The 13627-nt window shown below is 44.4% G+C and overlaps 1 protein-coding gene across 1 annotated transcript in view; it reads right to left on the bottom strand.

Moving 5' to 3' along the window:
- Positions 1–599, bottom strand: part of LOC102870609 (dnaJ homolog subfamily B member 9-like) — a 3177-nt gene extending 2578 nt beyond the window's left edge. Inside the window, exon 1 of the mRNA XM_006896771.1 lies at positions 4–599. Within this exon, the coding sequence (XP_006896833.1) occupies positions 4–599 (596 nt within the window). The remainder of the gene's footprint in view (positions 1–3) is intronic.
- Between the last annotated feature and the right edge of the window lie 13028 nt (positions 600–13627).

Below are 13627 nucleotides of genomic sequence, written 5' to 3'. Positions count from 1 at the left end.
TGCTTGCTAGATCCGTGGAATCTATTTTCAGTCTGTACTGTATGCTGATTAGTAGTGTCAAAGCCATTAAAAGAAAACATTTTCTCCATGTCTTCAAACATGTCATCAAACAGTCTACCTCCAAAAGAAAACTCCTGGAAATGCCTCTGTCTACTGGAACCATCCTGACGGGTATGGAAGTGATTTTCAAAATGTTTCTTGGATCGAGTGTTTTGGTTTTGACCAAAAAACCCGAAGTCTTTAAATAAGTCATCAAAATTGAAGTTAAATGATTGCTCGAAAGGACTTCCACTACTTCTCGGTCCTTTACCATCACTAAAAGCACTGTGTCCAAGTGTATCATACTCTTTCCGTCTATTAGCATCGGAGAGGGTTTCATATGCTTCTGCGATCTCTCTGAATTTTGCTTCAGCATCTGGGCTCTTATTTTTGTCAGGCTGGTATTTCATGGCCAGCTTATGAAAGGCCTTCTTGATTTGGCGTTCTGATGCGGATTCTGGCACACCTAAGATATCATAGTAACTTTTGGAGGCCAGAATTAATTCTGTTATCATTAAGATGCAGATTGCAAGGACAAAAACTGACGGGGGAGTAGCCATCTCTGGCGGCTGTCGCTTGCTGCTGCTCCACCCACCAGCGGTGCTGGCGGGGCTGACGATGCGCGGCTGCTCGGCTGCTCGGTTCTGGCCCCTCACGCAGGCCTCTGTGGCCTCTGGCAGCCGTGGGAGCCCCCAGTGCCGCCCGCACAGCGACCTCGCGCTCCTCCTGCCGCCGCCGCGTCTTCCCAGCCCGCTCCCTACTGGCGGGCGTCCTCATAATGACCTTTGAACAACAGAACCTTGGCCTGTCCTGTGCCTCGCCTCACGATCCTTGATACACTTGAGTCCATGACTGCAGCCACTGTGTCAATCCACCTCATAGAGTCTTCGGTTTCTCTAACCCTCTGCCTTTCCCAGCATGCTGTCTCCGTCCAAGGATTGGTTCCTCCTGAGTGTAGGCTCAAAACACACATTTTATAGCATCATTGGTTCAATAATTATGAATTGCCCCCTTAATGTTTCTGTCTCTTACGAAGGTTGGTAACAGGTCTCGTGTTTCGTTTTCCCATCATCAGGGTGAAAGCCTATTGTGAACTGATTTTTTTTTGTTCTAAGTCTCGGACCAGGTTACAGAAAGCTGCAGGCCCTTCGCTTGGGAAAACCGAAAAGAGAAGAGCAGAACAGCCCTGTGTGTACAAGTTACTGTTCCTGTTGTGTTTCAGAATGAAGACCCAGCAGATCTGAAAGATGTCCTCCCCGCCTAGGGCAGGGGCAAAGACAGCCTGCCTTGGCTCCAATCCCAGCTCTGCCACTTGCTAGCTGAGTGTTGCTGTTCTTGGGTGCTGTTGAGTTGATCTAATTCAGAGTGGCCTTGTGTACAATGCTCTCACCCATTGTTACAGTCACGGTGTCAACCCAACTCATTCACAGGCTTCCTCTCTATCACAGGCCCTCCGATTTACCAAGCAGGATGTCGATGTCCTTTTCCAGGGACTGATGCCTCCTTATGGTATGTCCAAAGGACACAACACAAAAGTCTCTCCAATCCCCCGAAGAACAATTTTGGCTGTCCTTCTTCCAAAATAGATTTATGTTCTTCTGGCTGTTGGCAGTAGTATTGGCACTCCTTACCAACATCATAATTCAAATGAACCCATTCTTCTCGGCCCTCCTTATCTTTTGTCCAGGTTTTACATGCCTGCGAGGTGACTGAAAATATACCACAGCATGGGTCAAATGAGCCATAGTCCTCAACGTGACACCTTTGCTTTTGAACACTTTCTTTTAAAAAAAATTATTATTATTTTGTGCATGTACCGTCCAATCAGATCTGATTGGTACAGGAGGAGTTTTTTAACACTTTAAAAGTAGTCTTTTGCCAATGTAATACATGACTTGTTCAACTGGCTGGTTGATCTTAGATAGCTCATGTAACCCCTCTGTGCCTTACTCTCTATCTGTATGTGGAAATTATTGTGAGGACTGAGTCGATGGGTAGTGCCTTCTAAGCATCAGCCATCACTTGCTGCCTGGTCCAGGACCAGTCTGACCAACTGAGGCTTCTGTGGTCAACGTGATTATCCCTCTGGTCCTAACAGAGACTCCACAGTGCAGCTCTGAAAAGTTAATGTGTGCCCATCTGCTGTGCAGAAGTCCCCACGCCATCTGTACGCAGCGACGTTACACCTTCAAACACTGACTCTTCCTCTAAATGAGTCCTCGATCAATGCTCCGTGCTGTTAACTTTACTTCCAAAGTTCAGATCTAGTTTCCTGACATCAATATCAAGTGTTGAAGAGTCCTGGCCCTGGAGTTGCAAAACATGGGCTCAAACCCAGGCCTTTCCATCGCCTCGTTGGCCCTTTCCTCTCCTCTCGACTGGCTCTAATGTTCACATCAAAAGTCCCTGTTGTTGTAAGGTGTCATTGAGTCAACCCCAAATCATAACAAATCTATGAACAACAAATAGAGACCCTGCCCTGTCTTTGGCCTTCCTCAACCTCCCACTACGCTTACGTTCTTTGCTGCAGTCACTCTGTAAATTCATCTTGTTAAGAGTCTTTCTTTCACTGACCTCTCCCAGGAGGATGCCTTTTTCTAAGAACTTATGCCTCCTGACAGCAGGTTCAAAGTATGTGAAAGGCAGTTTCACCATCCTTACCCATAAGGAATACCTGGTGGTACTTCAAGATGTATTTGTTTGTTCTTTTGCTAGTCCAGAGTGTATTCAATACTCTTTCTCAACACCACAATTCAAAAGCGTTGATCCTTCTTTGGTCTTCTTTATTCATTGTTAAACTTTCAGGTACAGAGGAAGTAATTGATAATATTGTGGCTTGGATCCGGCTCAACGGTATTCTTTAAACTTCATCCTTGCTCTTTAGCGCTTTAAAGAAGTCCTTGACCACAAATGTATCCAGAGAAATGCGTCTTTTGATTTCTTGACTACTGCTTCTGTGGGTGTTGATTGTGGATCCAAGTAAAATGAGATCGCTGGCAACGTCAATCTTTTTTCCCCCTATTTATCGTCGTTATTGTTACGTGCCGTTGAGTCGCTTGCAACTCATAGCGACCCTATATACAACAGCCTTAAACTCTGTCCTGTGCCAGTCTCACTGTCTCTGACACACCCATCCCGATTACCACAGTCACTGAATCAATCCACCTCATAGAGGGCCTTCTCCTCCTGCGCTGTCCCTCCACCCTCCCAAGCATGACATCCCTATTTGTCATACTATTACTTAAAATACTGGTTGTTAGATTTCACTTTTTTTATAATCAGTTGCAACAATTATCATAATGTAACAGTACTTAAATAACTATTAGCCTGGACATGGAAAACTTATAATCAACAAGTTAGTAATTTTCCTACTTTTCATGAGAGGTTGTCTTTAGATACTATCCAAAGTGATTAAATAGAGAAACAGGAGAAAGTATTTTTGAAGTTTAGTTCACAAAATCAAAACACAAATTACAGTGTTTGGGAGACTAAAGACATTTAACTTTTACTATTTTTAACCATATTCATGTATTCATTTTATAAGGGATAAAAAGTAACAATAACAAAAGACAAATAAATAAAGGCATATTCACACAAATAAATAGAAGGTTTTTTAAAAAAGACTTTAGTTCTCTCTGTGGCCCAGGAGAGGTGTCTACAACACATTAGGTCATGTAAACACAGATTGTTGAGCAGTAGATTCACTATGGGCTGGGTTTTCTGGGGAGCAAAAAGATTTTCCATGAATGGGGTTGAGTATTCCGTAATAAATGTGCACAGAAACACACGCTAGATTATTCGTGCCAGTAGTCTGTCCCTGCTTTGTAATAAAGAGTGGGCAGAATAGGTGACTCCACACTCTGATGGAGTGTGGAATTCCTTTGCTACCAAGTGTGTATTACTTAGGGAGCTTTAGTGGCCTAGTGGGTAAGGAATTATGCTACCAACCCAAAGGTACTCAGTTTGAATCTACCAACTGCTCTAGAAAGATAGGCACCTTCCTCCCATGCAATTTACAATCTATGAAAACAAGGTCAGTTATGAGACAGTTCCAACTTTATGGTACATCACAACGACATGAACAACATGAGAAAAGGAAAGCCGTTGAAAAAGAATGAAACGTAACTGAAACAGTTATATGTGTTTTCATCACCAGCAGGAAAGAACATGGCCCTTAGACCCACAGTGTCCTTCTTCTCTCTCACTTGTGACCAAGCCTTGGGGGGAGGTTCCACTCTCATCCCAGGATGGTACAATGATTCTAAAAGGTGGACATGTTGTCAGGAGGGGGTCACTCCTTGGAAAAGACATTCTGCTTGTAAAAGCAGAAGGTCAGCAAAAAAGAAGATCTTTCATGAAACAGATTGACACAGTGACTGCAGCAATGGGCTTGGTCTTAGCGGAGATGTCTAACAGACATAGGACAGGGCAAGGTTTTGATCTGTTGTTCACAGCATTGCAAGGAATAGTCCATTTGATGGCACCTAACAATAACAAAATACATGTTGGAATACTTACCTCTATGTCTTTAACATAATCCTGTTTGGAAATAGAATTTTAAAAATGTATGTCTATTGTTAAGTGACTTCAATCACACTCAAGTAGGGTGGGTCCTAAGTCCAATCACTTTTGAGAAGGTTGTTGTTGTTGTTGTTGTTGTTAGGTGACGTTGAGCCAAGCATGATTCATAGTGACCCTAGGAACAAAAGATCTTAATTCTGTTCTATCCTGTGCCATTCTCAGGCTTTATGACACACAAGAGCTCATTGCAGCAGTCACAGTGTCAATCCACCTAGTTGAGGGTCTTCCTCTCTTTCACTTTAAGAAGATTAGCCATAGAGATAAGCCCATGCCAGAGAAGAAACATACCACTTGAGGATTATCTACAAATCAAGGAAACAATGAATGCCTGGACCACCTACAAGGAACGGATGAATGCTGTTTCAGTCTCCATGACCCTGGGAAAAGAATGTCTGTCTGTCCTTGAACTCCCCCTGCCCCACTTGTGGCATAACTGTTACAGAAGCTCTAGCAAACTAAGCCAGGCCCTGAGTTCCTGAAATCTCATCCACTTTCACCATTGGTTCTCAACTCTTGTTTCCAGCATCCTCTTTTTATATAGATAACATACAGTATTCCCTGTAGAGCTTTGAAAAAATTACATTGGTGATGTAATCTAGTCCCCTCTGAACTTATAACAAGTCTATGTTATGCTCTGACTGTCATACAGAGGAGAAGAACACCGTGTGAAATGAATCCGTGGAGGTGCTCACAGCCTGGGCGCTCCTGAAGAGATAATGAATCGTTGGCATTGCTCGGTGTCTGTAGAAACACCTCGAAGGTGACTGTGCCAGAAACAGACGAACACGAAATGCTGAGTGGAATCCCCACATCCCACTCTGTCATCATCCCATGGGCTTTCCTGAAATTGCGAGCATTTCTTGGCATGTTCTGAATAAAACAATAAAGAATTCTATTGTTTTGGTCTTGCATGACCATCTCTAGAAAAATTTCATGTATGTCAAAATGGTACAGGAAGATTTAATGTTTATATGCAAAGCAGAGTTAAAGTGTAGATTTACAGAGTATAGGAGTGTCAGTGGAGTGTTTAAAAGTCAAGGGGATTGTGAGAAAATTCTTCACTGGGCAGGACTGTGCCCTGCTTTGTTCGTCACTTGCTTCCTCTGGTTTGTTGTTGTTATTGTTGTTGTTGTGTGCCATCAAGTTGCCTGCGACTCATAGCAACCCTGAGCACAGTAGCACTGAACGCTGCCTTGTCCTGAGCTAATCTCATTGTCTGTGGCACACCTACCCTCATTACCCCAATTTCTGTGTCAATTCATGTCATTCACTCCTCCTGTGCTGTCCTTCTACCTTTCCAAGCATGATGTCTTTCTCCAAGGACTGATCCTTCCTGGAAAAATGCCCAAAGTATGTGGGATGGAGCCTCAAAATCCTTGCTTTCCAGGAGAAACTTGGTTTCACTCTCTCCAAGACAGACCTGTTTGTTCTCTTGGCAGTCCATGGTATGTTCAAGACTCTTCTCCAGTACCACAACTCAAAGGCATCAATTCTTCTTCTGTCATCCTTAGTCATTGTCCAGCTATCTGATGCATAGCAAGTAATTGGAAGACCATGGCCTGGATCAGGTGTGCCTTAGTCCCTAGACAGACATCATTACTCTTTAGCATTCTTGAGAGGTCCCTGACAGCAGAATTCCTCAGTGCAATTCATCTTTTGATATTCTGAGTGCTGATACCAAGAGTATTTGACTGTGGAGCTGAGCAAGCTAAAATTGTTAACAACAGCAATCACTTCTCTGTCTATCATGGTGCTGCCAATTGGCCCAGTGGTGAGAATCTTTGTTTTCTTAATGTGGAGCTTCAATCCATATTGAAGACTATAGTCCTTGACCTTCTGCAGCAAGCACTTTAGGTCCTCCTCAGTTTCAGCAATCAAGGTTGTGTCAACTGCATAATGTAGGCTGTTGAGGAATCTTCTTCCATTTGTGATCCTACATTCCTCCTCATAAAGCCCAGCCTCCTGAATGATCTGTTCCACATACAAATTGCAAAGATGTGGAGACAGGATATATCCCTGACACAATCCTTTCCTAATTTTGAACCATGCAGTATTTCTTTGCTCTGTTCTGAGGACTGCTTCCTTGTCCAAGTACAGGTTTCACATGAGCACAATCAAGTGCTCTTGGGTTCCCATTTTCCTCAAGGTTAGCCACAATTTGTTGTGGTCCACACAGTCAAATGCCTTTGCATAGTCAATAAAACACTGATAGACATTCTTCTGGTACCCTTTGCTCTCAGCTAAGATCCATCTGACACTGGTAGAAGTATCTTTTGTGCCATGGTCTCTTCTAGACTCAGCTTGTATTTCTGGTAGTTCTCTGTCAATGTACTGTTCCAGTCATTTCTAAATAATCTTCAGCAAGATTTTGTTTGTGTGTGAAATTAGTGATATTGTTTGATAATTTCCACACTGTTAGATCACTTTTTTTTATTGGAATGGGAATAAGTATGGATCTCTTCCAGTCAGTTGGCCAGGAAGGTGTCCTTTAGGTTTCTTGGCACAACCTGGTGAGCACATCTAGGGCAGCATCTGTTTATTGAATTATGTCAATTGATATTCCATCAATTCCTGGGGCCCTGTTTTGTTTTTGTTTTGTTTTCTTTTTTGCCAATTCCTTCAGAGTAGCTTGAACTTCCTCCTTTATCACCATTTCTTCTTGATTGGATATCCATTCTTGTGTTTCAGACCATTCTTTTTGGTACAGTGACTCTGTGTATTCCTTCCATCTTTTAATGCTTGCTGGACCATTCACTATTCTGGACATAGTATCCTTAAGTATTGTAACTTGAGGCTTGAATTTGTTCTTCAATTCCTTCATCTTGAGAAATGCTGAGCGAGTTCAGCCCTTTTGATTTTCCAACTCCAGCTCTTTTGTTTTGTCTTCCTGAGCTGCCCTTTCAACTCTTCTCCAGTTTACCGCCTGCTAAATGCTGTGATATTCTCCATCTGGTACCATATTCTGGACCTTTGTCATCACAACGTTCTCTGGTGGCAGGGCCAGCCATTAAAGAGCCATGCCTATTCAATCTGTATGAGAAGGTAGACTGTATGAAGAAGAATATGGCCTTAGGATTGGAGGAAGATTAACCAAGAACCTGAATTGTCCAGATGACACAATCTGGCTTCCTGAAAGTAAAGAGCTCTTGAAATACTTGCAGCAGAAGCTCAAAGACTACACACTTCAACAGTAGGAAAGCAGAAATCCTCACCTTTGGACCAATAAGCAGCACCATAATAGATGGAGAAAGAATTGACGTTGTCAACAATTTCATCTTACTTAAATCTAAAATCAACACCCATGGTAACAGCAGTCAATAAATCAAACAATATATTACACTTGGGCTGCTTCCATCTCTTCACTATTGTGAATGAGGGTGCTGTGAGCACCCAGATGTATGGATGTGCATACGTCTGTCTGTGTCATGGCTCTGGTTTCTTTAGGGTATATTCCCAATAGTAGGATAGCTGGGCCAAATAAGATTTCTATCTCCAACTTCTTGAGGATGCACCAGGCTGCCTTCTATAGTGGTTATAGGATTTTCATTCCCACTAGCAGTGTATGAAAGACCCAATCTCCCCATATCCTTCCAAGCTCTTGTTAGTTGCTGTCCTGTTAAATTTTGCTATTGTCACTGGGGCGAAATTATATCTCATACATGCTTATTGCAGAATGATCTATACCAGAGAAGAGAAAGAAGCAGCTCAAGTACCCATCAACAAACATTCATGGACAGAAAACTATGACAGAAACAAAACAATGGATAGAAAACTATGATCATTCACATAATGGAATATTACACAGCATTAAAAAAAACAATGACCTTGTAAAACACTACACAATATGGGTGAGTCTGGAAGACATTATGCTGAGTGAAATATTCCATCACAAAAGGACAAATCCTACATAAGGCCACTGTTATAAAAATAGAATGGACATAGCTGCTCAGGGGGGTGGGGAGAAGAACAGTACAAGAATGGACAGATAGTGAATACTAGGTTGGAATATGTGAAGGACAGGACTGTGTGAAATGTGTAGAGGACTAGGCATTATATGTATGATAATTAATGATTCGGTATCAACATGTATTACAAATCAATTGGAGGAGAGAGAAAAATGTGTGCCAATAAATGACTGAAAACCTAACCTTTCTGTAAACTTTCATTAAAATCACATTTTAAAAATATATTGCATTGGAGAAATTTGCTTTCAAGGTCCTCTCGACAATTTTGTTTTTTATTTTTTTTTAATTTTTTATTTATTTATTCTTTTTATGTGTGTGCCGTCAAATTGGATCTGACTGGTACAGGAGGTGATTGTTTCTCCTTCTTCAGCAGAGCATCTGGTGGCTTTGAACCGCGCACCTCTGGGATTGCAGTACAGTTTCCTACCACTAGGCCACCAGAGCTCACCAAGACTCTTGACAATTTTGAAGAGCAAGGATATCACCTTAAAGACTAAGGTGTTTCTGATCCAAGCCATGGTATTTTCAACTGCTTTCTATGCATTTGCACCTGACAGTTGGACAATGAATAAGGAAGAAAAAGAAAAATCAATACCTTTGAGTTGTGGTGTTGAGAAGAGCACTGAATATCCCATGAACCACTAAAAGAACCAACAAGTCTGTCTTGGAGGAAGTGCGACCAGGGTGTTCCTGAGAAGCCAGGAGGGTGAACCTTTACCTCGCATACTTTGGACGGAGGGGCCAGTCCTCACGGTAAGAAAGGTGCAGGGCCAGAGAAAGAAAGAAAGGCTGTCCATGAGATGGATTGATATGTGGGATGCAGCAAGTTGGACCTGTTGTTCACAGAGCTGCTGTTAGTCATGGCACCTAACAGCAACAACAACAATACCGTGCCTGACAAGTTGTTAGTTGAGTCGCATAAACCCCATGGATGCAGAGTAGAACTGCTCCAGAGGGTTTCCAAGGCTGAGTGTGGCCTTTACAGGCACAGATTGCCAGGTGTGTCATCCAAGGTGTCTCTAAAGTATCCTAGAACTGCCCACCTTTCAGTTAAGAGTGGAACATTTAAAAAGCGCAACAACGAATGAATGAAAATCCAAAATCTCTGTAAATGTTCGTTAAAACTAATAAAATAAAAAAAAAAAAGGGTGGAGCATTATCAACTCACAGAATCAGAGACCCGCCTGGCATGTGAAAACAAAATACCCCACAGCTGTCAGGTCCATTCCAACTGAAGGCAGCCCTCCAGGAGTTTGCCGAGGCTGTGAGCCCTCACCTTCCCTGGAACCAGCTGGTATGTTGGAAACACTGGCCTTTCAGTGAACAGCACAACTCCCATTGCACTGGACCACCAAGGCTCCTTCCATCAGCACATCAAACTCAAAATTCAAACTCATAGTTGTTGATTAAGAATTGACCCATAGCTGACCCCCCCTTTGGTTTTGGAGGCTATGAATCACATGAAAGGAGACAACACACTTCCCCCCCCCCCCCCCGAGCCATTGGTAGATTCAAATGGCTGGACTTTGAGTTAGTAGCACAAATCCCTACAGACTACACCAGAGCTCCCTGGTTGGTGTGTGCTTGGAGTCTGACTCCTAGCTGACCCTTCAGGGAGTGGGTTTTCAGAGGCAGTTAATCGTATGGGGAGAGATTGTCCATCCTCTTCCTGCAGAGCAGCTTGTGGATTCGAACTGCATGCCTATGGGATTCCAGCCCAGTGTCTTACCACTAGGCTATCAGAACTCCCTATCAGGCTCATTTAATGTGCTCCTGACTCAAGCCATGATATTTTAAGTCATCTCTTATGCATGCAAAAGCTAGGCAACGAATGAGGAAGAACAAAGAGGAATCAATGCCTTTGAACTATAGAATTTTTGGAGAATATGTACTGCACTGTGGACTGCCAAAAGAATGCACAAATGTAACTTGGAAGAAGGAGAGCGCGAATGCTCCTTAGAAGTGCAGACTTTGTCTCATGTACTTGGGACAGGTCCCAGGCATTTTGGACCACTCCCTGGAGAAGAGCATCATGCTTGGTAAGTGGGGGTAAAAGGAAGGACTCTCAACAGTTTAGACTGACACAGTGGCTGCTAACATAGCGATGATGGGGCGAACAGTGCACAGCTGGGCAGTGTGTTTCTTTTGCGATCATGGGAACTATGAGCCTCAACAACAGGCCCAATAGCAAGTGATAAGTACATCTAGTCCACTTGTCTCTGAGTGGGGGCTCTGGTGCGATAGTCTGTAGGGAGCTGCACAGCCAACCTGAAGGTGGGTCCTCCCTGCTGTTCTAAATCCACCAGGTGTTCCAAGGGACAAAGATGAGCTGTACCCTCACATGATATTTACAGCTTCAGAAAACCTGCTGGAGGATCAACTATGAGTTGGTTCTAACATGATGTCAGAAAGTTTGAACTCTAAGTTATTTTCTCTTTGGCCAGTGTCAAGGCAAAGTGTTCAATCAGATATTGTACATATATACAGGGCAATGTTTAGAATGAATAAAAGTCCTCCTACATGAACTATTTGCCCATTTAGATCATGCAAAGATTTAAAGAAATGTGAGCATTTTCAACCAAGGTCTACAAATTCTTCCTTAAGAATCTCATAAGGCACTTCATGGCAATCCATTCAGATTTCCAGGCTAACCATGGTCATCTCTACTTGTGCCTGTTTATGAAAAGGTGATCCGATAGAATGAAGAAGTTGTTGAACATTATCACATGAATAGTATCACATGTGAGTAAAATCTTTCTGCAGATTATTAACAATAGCTGGAGTAATACATTGACAGGGAACTGCCAGGAATTCAAGTTGGATTCAGAGAGACTGTGAGAATTCCTTTAGTTTGGGCTTAAAACCCTTTGCTGAATGAATGGAGGCAGAAAGGGAGGGCCATCAGGGAACTCGTGTCCAGTGAGCACACAGACGTCTCTACTGCCCAGAGTTCTCCCTCTGTGTCTCCTTGCCTGAGGCCGGCCCTGCCCCCTCTTTACACTTTTCTTTAAAATCATCCAAATGCCAGCTCTTCTCTCTGGACCACGTCCCTGAAGAGGTTGACCAGGGTACTGGTTGCAGCCTAGATTGGGGGATGGTATCTCTGTGGACCTCACTCTGACTTGCTGCTGCCTGACAAGAGCTCCTTCAGCCTGGTCCAGGGTGGAACGTGGACAGCTAGGTGGTGGGGGAGGAGGGAGACTGGAACTGGGGTCTTTCCTGGAAGCTGGAGGCAAGATGCCAGAGATCAGCATTCCCAAGCAAGTCCCAGGGCCCAGGGGAGAGGCGCCAGACCTGAGCTCAGCAGGTCCAGCAGCCCTGAAGCTCTGCCCCCTCCCTGCAGTTCAATGTCTTCCAGGGCCTCATCAGCACCCCCTTTCCCTTCTCCTCTGAGCGATGCAAGACCGCTTGCCTTAATCATACAAGTGAAGTGTTCTTGTTATGCAGTGACTTCCATTCTCTCCTGGGATTCTTACACTGGCCTTGAAAAACATCCCATCCCTGTCTCACAGATGGGAAACTGAGGCTGAGAGGGGCTGTGATTCAAGCAGCAACTCAAGCCAGGTGGAGGCAAAGGTGTGCTTTCAGTCACATACCTGCACAGCCTCCATCTCCGTCCTGTGACTGGGTACCCTACATTTAAGTACCAACCACTGAGCACCCCCCTAACTAAGTGCCCACATCTGGGAATCCCACATCTGAGTATGTCATATGTGGACTCCCCCATCTCCACATCTGGGTGCTCCATGTCTAAATACAGCTCATCTGAATACCCGGTATATGGACACCCTTTATCTAGGCCAAGAGCTCTCTGAGTGTGTTAGGTTTCTCTGCTGGCACAAAGACTGAAGGCACCAGCTTGGCTGAGGTGGAAAAGGCGGACTATCTCTTTCCATAAAGATTTCTCCAAAAATATCTCATTGCCATCAAGTCAAGACTGGCTCCCAGCTGACCCTCCAGTGGGTTTTCAGAGGCTGTAAATCACATGGGAAGAACTTGCCCATCTTTTTCTGTCTAAGCTGTTGGCGAATTTGAACTTCCAAAAAGGCACCACGTTTGGGTTGTTAGGTCCATCGAGTCAAGAACGATTCACAGTGACCCGGTGAGCAGCAGACCTCCGCATCTCTGATATACTGTATTCATTGTGCCAATCCATCTTTCTAAGGGTCTTTCTCTAGCCCACTAACCCTCCACCTTTCCGAGCAAAAGGTCCTTTTCCAAGGCCTGGCCCCCGCTAACGCCCAGAGTATACCAGACAAAGCTTCATCCTCCTCGCCTCTAGGGACCGCTGTAGCTTAATTGTTCTTTCAACAACGCATGGGATATTCGGGACTCTTCTCCAACAGCACAACTCAGAGAGGCATTGATTCTTCTGGGAAACACAATGGAGGACTGTCAAGAGTTACAGTGGCCTCCACAGTAGTGGCCTTGGGGTCTTGGTCAGGGAGGAGTCATATCTGGGCAGCCTACATCTAAGAGCTCCATGTCTGGGCACCCTACATCTGACTATACCACATCTGAAGCTCCCTGTCTAGGTGCCCAACATATGTGAATGCTCAAAATATGGGCACCTTATACCAGATACCTCATGCTTGGGAGTTCCACGTTTGGCTGATCTATATCTTGGCACCCCACATCTGACTCTCCATCCCATACCTGGAAACCTTACTTCTGGGCCCTCTACATTCTGGCATATCTCATGTAGGATGCCCCCCAGCAAGCACCACACGCTGGCCAGGCACGCAGGCTGGGTGGAGCTGGAACCCCGAGCCGCCCACCCAGCCTCACAGACACAGAGGCCCCCACGGTCCACTCTCACAAACACTCACCTGGGGTCTGCCTCATTAGTCCTATCTCCTGGGCAGGAAACAAGGCCAGCAGAGAGATAAGACCAGAGGGAGTGGAGGGAGGCTGAGGCTGCGCCACCCCATGCCCCATGCGAGGGCCAGAAGAATAGAAGGAAATGTCCAGAGTGACAAGTGCCTGACCCTGTGGAAGCATGGAGGGGCGATAGGTGGGCAGGCCCCTACCAACTATAAATA

This window comes from Elephantulus edwardii, unplaced genomic scaffold (genome assembly GCF_000299155.1).
Source record: "Elephantulus edwardii isolate Elephantulus edwardi_28Jun2011 unplaced genomic scaffold, EleEdw1.0 scaffold00189, whole genome shotgun sequence".
In the NCBI taxonomy this organism is placed as follows: Eukaryota; Metazoa; Chordata; class Mammalia; order Macroscelidea; family Macroscelididae; genus Elephantulus; species Elephantulus edwardii.
The sequence above is the reverse complement of the archived record's forward strand: the minus strand, read 5'-3'. Positions and strand labels throughout refer to the sequence as shown.